At 32.7% G+C, this 10,763-nt stretch overlaps 1 protein-coding gene across 1 annotated transcript; it reads left to right on the top strand.

Moving 5' to 3' along the window:
- The first annotated feature begins 355 nt into the window (after positions 1 to 355).
- Positions 356 to 8,035, top strand: LOC104087429 (probable disease resistance protein At4g27220). Its single transcript, XM_033653734.2, has 3 exons — positions 356 to 1,043; positions 4,120 to 6,569; positions 7,694 to 8,035. Exons 1-2 carry the CDS (start codon positions 507 to 509, stop codon positions 6,535 to 6,537), a joined length of 2,955 nt encoding a protein of 984 aa, XP_033509625.1. The 5' UTR covers positions 356 to 506; the 3' UTR covers positions 6,538 to 6,569; positions 7,694 to 8,035.
- The last annotated feature ends 2,728 nt before the right edge of the window (positions 8,036 to 10,763 follow it).

The following is a 10,763-nucleotide window of genomic DNA, read 5'->3' as shown; positions in this document are numbered from 1 at the left end:
CGACACGTAACAACCATCCAAACAAGCTGTTATGGAACGATGGATTTGGTGTGGTGGTGTCGTTACCTTAATATTTTTCTTTTATCTTGCCCTTCTTTATTATTAAATAATCATATTTTATCATTTATCCTTTTTTATATAATAATTCTACAATGTATCCTAACTTTTTTCGTAATGTTGCATGATCACATGAAACGACGGCAAACGATACAATCGGTAACGATGTATTCATTAAACAATACAGTACAATATAATACAATATCATATATTATGAAACTGTATGTAACAACAATTGTAGGTTAAATAATTCTCCCCAACTATACTAATAGGGACCAACGAATATCTTTTTAAGTTGTACAAAGGAATCATTCTTCTCCCATCTGAGCAAGATTGAAGAGGCTCCACAACAACAATTTAAAATGAGGAAACACACAGTTTAGCTTCATTTGATCATCTGATTATATTAGAACCATCTTTTTTTTTTTCTGTACTTCAAGAATTGTTCAATGGACATACTTTTTAATGTTGTATCTGGCTTTGTTGTTAAGGTAGGAAAGTTTGGATCTAAATTCATATTTCCTAAGATTGTAAATACCATCCATTTCTCATCAGAAGTTGAAAATCTAAGGAAGGAAATGGAGAAGCTAACAAAACTTAGAGATGATCATATCAAAGAGAAAGTGGAAGTAGCTAAGAGAGAAGGTTATAAACCAAAACCAGATGTTCTCAAATGGCTCCAAGATGTTCAAAAGCTAGAAAATGAATGGGAATCCATGCAAGAAAACATTGCAACAGCTAAGATTTTTGCTTATAAATGTTGTCCAAAATGGAGCCTTCGCTCGAAAATCTCCACTCTAGCACAAAACAGGCGAGATCAGCTTTGCGCGCTTATAGAAATCGGAGAAAATTTTGGATCCAATTTGGTGGTAGAAACTTATAAGATCCAAAAAGCTGAGTTCATTCCAGGACCATCAATAGAAGAAGGCCAGTCAGTAGCAACAAGAAATCTCAACGAAATCCTACAACTATTAGAAGATGATAAGGTATTGTTCTGAGTTAAAGAGTTGCGGCTTTTTATTTGGTGAAATTAATATTTATTGAAAAATAAATTCTTTTAAATTGTTGTATATTATTGAGAAAGTTTTATCGGTTAAATGAGAATATTTTAATTGGTGAAGAAACTAGAAAGATTATTTAGTGAAATAAAATATTTATCGAGTAAATATTATATCTATTTGAAAAAGAAAAAGAGTGCGAGAGAAAATGATCAGAAACAAGTTTATAAGAGATTTAAAATATAGAATCAAAAGTTAAAGAAAGGATATTAGACAAAAATTAATTAACGAGATATTTCTCTCTTTTCTATTTTAATGAATTTTCATCAAAGGTTTTATTTTTATCTTTAATATACAAAATAAGAAATTAGTTTATTTATTAAATAAACAAATAAAATTTAGGATTTCAAAATTATTTAAAATTTTATTTTTTAAATCATTCCCTATTTGACCTATATAGGAATCTAATATTTAAGATATTTACCCTTTGAAAGTAGACTTATTGGATAAAATTATAATTAAATATTCAATTTTAGGATGAGCTAATATTAAGAATTTTATAAATTATTTCTTTAATATTGAGAATAAATAATTAAAACGATGAATTAACTAATTAGTAAGAGAATCCAATCCATTAATCTTCAAATTTAACATACTCATAAAATCATATTTTCAAGTTGACAAAACTCTCAAATTCATTAAAATGCAAAATTGAAAAAATAAGGATAAAAAGAATGCATTCAGAATGAGTTTTCATTAATTAATTTTCTTTCTTTTTTTCATTGATTCCAACAATGACTTCTTGTAGTTTTGAAAATGTTAAGTTATTTCTTGTACCATAATTACTCAACATTAGTTATTTTATATTTTACATTTCATAAGCAGTAATAGAAATTCTTACACAGCTCACTTAAGAAAATATTTGATATGCCAAACTATAAGTTGGTTTTAAAGTCCCAATTGTTAGTAAAATAATGGCTGATTACATATGCATCTGTTTAAACTTGTGCGTATTTTTCATTTACACACTGGTACGTACTGAGTTTTGCTCCAATTGAACACCTGAGCCAATTCACAAGTGTGTTTATTGAACACTAATTTGATAATTCTACACAAATCAAAGCGCGTGCATGCTACTTGCTACTGACATAGCAAATAAAACCAATCAGAAAAATACACACCAACTAGTTAATTTATCGTTTTTAATACTCCATTTTCTATCTTTTTCCCTTCTTATCTGCCGCCACCACTCTACGCCGGGCTACTTCCCCTTTTTTACTTTCGGCGAGATCTTAGGGATTTGCTTTAGAAAATAATTAAGCCTAGTGGTTTGGCCACGAGAAATGAAAATCAATCCACCTGAATGAGCTCAAGAGAAATAAGTCAAAACTGAAGTGAGCAATTAGGATACTTTAGTGTAGTTTGTAACTGATCAAGTAAAGAACAGGTTAGAATCAAATCAATAGCATCACTATTAGTTGGATATATAAGAATCTGAAGTTACCATTGGCAGGTACAAGAAAAATCTGCAGAAGATGATATTCGCACTTTCTTTCTTCTTCAATTTGATTTTTCGTTTTAAGAGGAGGAAGAAAGACAACAAAATGGGACATAGTACTCCCTCCGTTACAATATACGATACGAAGGTATTTACTTTTTAAAGACTGGACACGCAGTTTAAGAAAAAATAAATATTTTTGAAATTTGTGATCCTAAACAATTCAAAAAGGACCCATAATATTTATGTGGTTATAAAAGTTTTTCATTAAGAGTAGAATGATAAGTTTAAGCAAAATTATTTTCAAATTTAGAAAAGAGTTATTTCTTTTGGAACGGACCAAAAAAGAAATAGGTTTATATAAACTGGAACGGAAGTAGTACCTTTTTAAATTTGAAAACAAGTTAGCTTAAATTTTCAATATTAACTTTAATGAAATTTTTTTATAACTACACAAATATTATATTCCTTTTTAACTTGTTTAGAACTATAAATTTCACAAGTATTCATTTTTTCTTAAACTTGTTGTCAACATGTTCACTGGAATATATTAGAGAACATGAACATTCGCCGGAAGTCTTCTTTTCCGGTCAACATTTCCCTTTTTTCTTGAATTTTACTTTTCTATTCTCAGGGGCCGTTTGACCATAAAAAATTCAATTTTTTTCGAAATTAATGTTTGGCCATGAATTTTTTTATTTTTCACTTAAAAATAAATTTCGAAATTTTTGAAAATTTTAAAAACTCCAAAAGTTTTTTTTTTTTTTTAAATTTCCACTTCAAACCACTAACAAAAATTCAAAAACAGCCCAAAATTATATTCATGTCCAAACACAACTCTAATTTTCAAATATCATTCTCACTTAAAAAGAATTCACTGCTTTCTGAAATTTACAATTTCTATGCCCATAAAAATTGGGACATAAAAATTGTAAAATTACTGAAAAAAATGATTTTTTTTAAAGTTAAAATGGAATTTGAAAATTAGAATTGTGTTTGGACATGAATATAATTTTGGATTGTTTTTAAATTTTTGTGAGTGATCTAAGTGAAAATTTTGAAAAATAACTTTTTGGAGTTTTTTTAAATTTTTGAAAAATTTCAAAATTCATTTTCAAAGTGAAATTTAAAAATTTTATGGTTAAATATTGATTTCGAAAAAAAGTAAAAAAATTTCGGAAAAAAAGTAAAAATTTTCATGGGCAAACAGGCTTAAAGTCTTTGTACTCTCTCAAAAAGAGGTGTGATACACTCTCCATGCTATGTCCATGTGTTCAATAGGCACACTTGTGAACAAGTTTTTGTGTTCAATTAGAACAAGGCTTAGTATAAGTGTCTAAATGAAGATTTTAGGCAAGTTTAAGGTGCCGCATATGTACTAAGCCATAACTTTTCTTAAGGAGGTTAAGTGGAGATTAAGTTGAGATCAAGAGATTGTGAGTGAATTATCAAAACATATACTAAATTTCCTTCTTTCTCTAATTTGCTAAATTTCATCTATATAGCCATTGCTGCATCTTTCACTATGTGGATAAATAATTTTTTAGGGTAATTGAATCCTTTTAGGTATGCACCATTGGTGTATGGGGTATTGGAGGAGTCGGCAAAACAACTTTGGTGATGAATGTGAACAATGAGCTCCTAAAGATTGCTGCGTCGAGCTCTGAACTGTCTTTTGATGTTGTGGTATGGGTTACAGTGCCCAAACCGCCAACAGACATAAGAAAGGTTCAAGCACAAATTGCCAACAGATTAAACCTAAAGGTGGATAGCGAGGAAAGCGTAGAAAGCATTGCCAGCAGAATTCATCAAAGGCTTAATGAAGGAATGAGTTTCCTTCTTATACTTGATGATGTTTGGGAAGCTATAAATTTGGATCATATAGGTGTGCCCCAACCTGAAGATCACCCAAGATGCAAGGTAATTATAACATCTCGGTTTTTGGATGTTTGTAGGCAAATGAGAACAGACAAGAAAATAAAGGTGTACACATTGGATGAGGATGAATCTTGGCACATGTTTGTCAAAAATGCGGGAGATATTGCGAATCTGGAGCATATTCAACCATTCGCAAAAGAAATTGCAATGGAGTGCGATGGATTACCTTTAGCAATCACTGTCATTGGAGCATCTATGAGAGGGAAGACGAGGATCGAGCTGTGGAAAGATGCTTTGGAATCACTTAGAAGGTCCGAACCTCATAACAAAGATGTAAACAATAAGGTTTACAAGGTCATCAAGTGGAGTTTTGATTGTTTAGACTCTGAGGATATTCAAAGTTGTTTCTTGTATTGCTCGTTATATCCAGAGGCTATTTCAACTGCTGATCTCATACATTGTTGGTGGGCAGAGGGGCTCCTTGGTCATGAATATGATACATACGAACAAGCCTACAACAGGGGAATCATTGTGATTGAGAGTCTAAAAGATGTGTGCTTACTAGATGCCCACGAGTGGGATTCTGTAAAGATGCTTGAACTGGCAACCCATAAGTTGAATTCTGTGAAGATGCATGATGTGGTTCGTGATGTTGCTATATGGATAGCTAAATCCTTTGGGGATGAGCACAATTCTCTTATTCAAGCTGGAATGGGGTTGACTGATATATCAAATATTAAAATGTCAGCTTCTGTCAAGAGAATATCTTTCGTTAGTAACAAAATTGAACGTCTACCTGATTGCTTCTTGGAATGCCCAGAGACAACAACCTTACTTTTGCAAGATAATGTTCCCCTTCGGAGAATTCCCCATGACTATTTTTTGGCATTTCCAGCCATAAGAGTTCTGAATCTGAGTAACACTTCTATTCGAGCACTGCCTTTTTCAATCGATAGTTTATCTCAACTACGTGCTCTAGTACTACAGAACTGCTGCTACTTGACAGAGTTACCAGCTATTGGTAATCTTCGCAATTTGCAATTGCTTGATTGTGATAATACAAGGTTACATCGTCTGCCGCCAGGAATGGACGAGTTGACAGATCTGAGGGTATTATATCTGCCTGCAACTGATTTGGAGAACATTCGGGAAGGAATCCTTCTCAAATTGTCTAACATTGAAATGTTAAATATGCTGGATACTAAATACCTTTGGGGCCGAAGCTACCCAATGCTTGACGAGCTCTCATATCTACACAAGCTGACTTGTCTTATTATCAAATTGGATAGGTCATCAGTTTCAAATAGAGACCACACCTGGATGTCTAGATTGAAAAGATTTCACATTGAAGTTGGCGAAGCGCCAATGCCATTCAGCAATTCAACTAGGATGATAGGTGTTTCCGAGTGTGAAATTTTCAGTCGGGGACAGCTCTCAGGCATGTTGCAGTTTGCTTCACTTTTGTACTTGACAAATTGCAACGGTCTCAGCAAGTTGATTGGGTACAACAACAATTTTTATGGATTAAAATCACTACACATTAGTGGATGTCATTGTTATTTCAAACCAATGGAAGAAGGAAATGGACAGTTTGACCCTCTACCAAATCTGGAGTCTCTTCGCCTCTATAAGATTTTTAATTTAAAGAGTGTTTCTGATTTTGGTCATCTTCTGGGTCTAAGATTTTCTAAATTACGCCAACTGGATGTGTATGATTGTCGACGTTTAACATGTCTTTTTAAAGTTGATGGACCTTTTCCTGTAGTACCTAAACACCTGGAAGAAATTGATATCATCTGTTGTGCGGAGCTTGAAGAGTTGTTTGTGCCATTTGGCTCAAGTCAGACGACACTAAAAGTTCGAAAGTTAGTGTTGAAAATGTTACCAGAATTAAGAACTCTAGGCGAGCCGCAGAGTACGTGGGAACACCTGGAGGAACTTGGATTGATGGATTGCGATCGAATAAGGAAGTTGCCTATCTCTATTCAAACTTCCAAGAACATCAAAGTAATACGAGGAGATTCATATTGTTGGAACCAATTGGAGTGGGATGACGACAGCTTCAAGTCAAATTTGGAGCATTGTTTCCTACCACGTTATTACTGACAGAAGGATCAATTGTTTCCGTTGCATTTCAGGTAAAACTGCTAGTGGTGCGATACTATATTATTTGTCCTCTAGCATTCTTTTCTATTTCGTCTTCTTGAGCCGATGTTCTTTCGGAAACAGCATCTCTACCCCTCGGGATAGGTGTAAGGTTTGCGTACATACTACACTCCCCAGACCCCACTAGTGATATTTCACTGGATCGTTATTGTTGCATCCTTTTCTATATAACTAATTTGAGCCTTGGTTTTTTATTTTGGTTTATAATGGGTTTTGTGTTAGATGCCCAAATTATTTTACAAGAAAGATGAACACAGATTTATTAGTGGTGTAGCTTTGAGATTATTAGACCACAACATTCTACTTAATTACATTATTAGATTGTGTACTAAAATTTTGAAAAAAAAAAGGTTCTTTCACTAACTCCCCTTTTTTTGTTTTCTTGAGCCGATGGTCTTTCGGAAACAACCTCTCTATTCCCTTGGGATAGGGGTGAGGTCTGCGTACACACTACTCTCCCCAGGCCCCACTAGTGAGAATTTACTGGGTAGTTGTTGTTGTCATTACCTCCCTGGATTGATCATTTCTACGAGGTTTTAGATCCACTCATAGCGCTTTACCTCGAAAATGCTTATGCTTTACCAAAAAGAGATTCAATTGTGTGTTTGGTATGACGAAAATCATTTTGAGAAAGCAAATTTTGGAAAATGGCATATATTTTTAAAAAATAATTTCCTGATAAATGTTTTTCGTTGTTTGGTTGGAGCGCGAAAAATATTTTCTGAAAAAAGAATGATAAAAATATTATCAAATTGGACAATATTTCGATGAAATTTTTAAGTAATAAAGATTTATAATCATGTCTAACTGTTGGCTAAAGCAATGATATGAAGTTAATAATTAGGTATAATTGTGAACAAAATTACTTTCGTCGAAAGTGAGGAAAATTCTACACCTTTTGGTGGAAAATGTTTTCTCGGGAAAATATCTTCTGAGTTCTTCAACCAAACACCAGAAACTGACATATTTTCTAGAAAATATTTTCGTCATACCAAATTTAGAGAAACAAAAAAAGATAGCAATCCACTGCAGAAGTGATTTTATCATTCAAATATTATCAAGTGTGTTGAGCTTGACTCGTTGTTGCCTCATTCAGGAGTGGAGTAGAAAGACAGAAGAAAGAACTACATGCACCAGAGATAGAATTCTATATAGAGTTCGAACTAAAGTTAATTGGCAGAGTTTGCTGCGATGTATTTCCTGTCATTTGTCTTTAGGTTTTTTCTTCCCATTAACTCATGTTCCTTGTTTGTACTATTTTTTCTCTGCCCCTCCAGGCTGGGTTGTTGTTATTGTTCAAATATTTTGATTTCTTGACTGTACACTGAATTTCGGTTGTGTTGTGTGATCATCTTGTTAATTTGTAAAAACTGGTATTGCTTCTCTGTGATTATACATTATAGAGCAATCTTAAATTGTACATTCAAAACTTGGCACAGCTCCTTGAAACAGCCTCTTGCAGAAATGCAGTGTAATACTGTGTACAATAATCCTTGCGGTTTGGCCCTTCCTCGGACCCCGCACATAACGAGAGCTTAGTGCACCGGCTGCCCAGTGACAATCAGTGAAGAAAAACATTTAGGAAACTAAATCACTTGAAAAAATATGTTTCGCTTACTTACAGAGTCTATACCCTGCATGTCACAGTAGATTACATATGCACAAGATAATTTCCTTGTTAAAGTTTTACTTGTTTAAGTTTTGAACTCCAGTAATTTTGGAGTAGTTCGAGTTTTAGCTGGGAGCATTTTTGTTCAAAAAACTTTCGTATCAAAAAATGGCTAAATACTAAAGTATCGTTCGGTACGATGATGGGATATCCCAGGATATATTAAGGTGGATTATCCCATGATATCCTGTGAGGTGGAATATTTATTGGATTAACTATCTACATTCTATATGAGATTAGTTAATCCCACAATTTAAGACTAAATATTTTCTAAAAAATGGAGCATGTGAAACATGTGGATTTGGGGGAAGTGAGGGAGGGAGTGAGAAGAGTAACATAAAAAAATATTTTTCTAAAAAATATTTTCTACTCTTTAATCAAATATTAAAAAATATTTTTCAGAAATTTTTTTTCACTCACCAACCAAACAATGGAAAATAAGTGATAAAATTACTCATTTTTCGAAAAATATTTCTTCGTACCAAACACACCCTAAAAGAGAATCCATTTTTTTTTTGAAACAAATGAACAACATTTTAAAAGAATCAAACGTAATATTTAAAATAATAATAAAATGAAGATGAAGGTCGGGCTCTAGAAAGATGCTTTGGACTCACTAAGAAAGTCCGAACCTATTAACAAAGGTGTAAACGATAAGGTTTACAAGGTCAGCAAGTGGAGTTTTGATTCTTCAGAGTCTGAGGATATATTCAATTGTCCTCAGAGCAAAGAAGCAAACATGTGAAGAAAAAAGAATTTCTTTAAATTCTTAAATATTTTTTCGTGACATAGTCGCTTAATCATGTAAACAACTTTTGTTTTCTTAGAGCGTAAAAAAAACTTGATATTTGACGAAAAATTTCGTAATTGAAATGCAAATTCTCTATATCTCTAGCTCTTCTTTTTTAAAGTTACATGAATATTATCTTAATACTTTTCTTTTATTTTCTTGAAATTCAGGAATTGCTTCAATAAGTTTATATGGTGATGTTTTTAAATTTAGGATTAACATCATTTGCTAATTTCATCATTATAGTCTATAAAATTTCTAAAATTTGCTGGTGGTCAATTTTTTTTTTTATATTTAAAATTGATCTTTTTGTGTATTTAAAACTAAAGAGCAGTTTGAATATTAATAATGTATTAAAGTAATCCAAGCTGATCATTGGCCACTTAAAGTAATATTTTCTTTTGAAAAAAGATTATTATTGTCCACCTAAAACTTTTCGAGTTCGTTATTAATTAAGAAAAAGAAAAACTAATTTTGTCATATTACATGCATGTCAAAAATCTAAATTCTAGTTGATATGGAAGGGTAAACTAGCAATCTAGGTTTTTATTTTTTATTTTTTTAAAGCAAGTCCACTAGGCAAGGTGCCTATGGCTAGTTTTTATATATATAATAAAGCAAAAACAAAGTAGTATGCTGTCTTACAAAGAGTAAGACCATAAGATATGCCTAATACATAGATCCTATTACCAATTTTTTTCTGAGATACCCAAAACTGATATTACATTTTGATTTAACTAAACGAATGAAAATATAAAAAATAGCCTATTACAGTAGTAGCCGTATTTTGTCCTCATTGCCCAGAAATTGGCCATCCTTTCACGTGTAGTTTGCACTGATAGTATCCAGACTACTGGCCTCAAATATGCTCGATCAACGTGTCCTTCATTGTTGTTCTTGTTATTAATTATGTATTGCTGTAATAAACAATTAAACTTTCTGAAAAAATAAAACAGAAAGTTAGTAATACTTATTTAACGAAATAGATTCTGGAAAACAAAAAACAGTATAAGAATAAATCGAGCCCACTAAATACACAGTGTGTCCTTAAGGAAATTATTCCCCTCAAGTACTCGAGGTGCTGGAATATATCCTCCTAGGATAGAACGATTTAACTCACCAGTGTATTGGTACCAAAACTCTGATGAATTGCGAACCACTCAATGGCCGTAAAACACACTGGAAAATATTGTGCAGAAGAAGAAGAAGAAGAAGCTCAGAAAATTTCTTAAGGAAAGATTATGGGATTCAAACTCTATTTATAGAGTTGATGGCAATGTTTCTGAAAAGGTTTGCAACCTTTCAGAAACAGTCATGGCTGTTGGAAAAAGGGTGTTTAAAATATTGCGGGAAAAATATATTTAAAATAATTCGGGAAATAAAACGGGCCTGACCGAACCGGGTTGCGGGTTATTTCGGATTGAATTTTTCGTTAATTAATTAATTAATTAAATAATTAAAAGGAATTTTGTCCAAAAAGATTAATCAATCAATCGATCTTTGACCGAATCCGAATCCGAAGCCGTAGCCGAAGCCGAGTCGAGCGAGTGACGACGACGACGGCCCGAGGCTTGCCTTTTTCTTAACTCTTTAAGAGCTAGAAGAAGAGCAATTATATATATACCCATCAAAAGCCTTTTCTTCCTCCGATATGGGACAATGTCCCTTTCCCAAGGGAAACTCAAATATTTCATTTTCCTTCCATTT

This window comes from Nicotiana tomentosiformis, chromosome 12, assembly GCF_000390325.3.
Source record: "Nicotiana tomentosiformis chromosome 12, ASM39032v3, whole genome shotgun sequence".
Classification (NCBI taxonomy): domain Eukaryota; kingdom Viridiplantae; phylum Streptophyta; class Magnoliopsida; order Solanales; family Solanaceae; genus Nicotiana; species Nicotiana tomentosiformis.
The sequence above is the reverse complement of the archived record's forward strand: the minus strand, read 5'-3'. Positions and strand labels throughout refer to the sequence as shown.

Bases quoted from the DNA above. Each gene is read 5' to 3' on its own strand.
- LOC104087429 (XM_033653734.2), top strand. From the start codon at position 507: ATGGACATACTTTTTAATGTTGTATCTGGCTTTGTTGTTAAGGTAGGA. The intron at 1,044-4,119 runs GTATTGTTCTGA...GAATCCTTTTAG, and splicing joins AACTATTAGAAGATGATAAG to GTATGCACCATTGGTGTATG.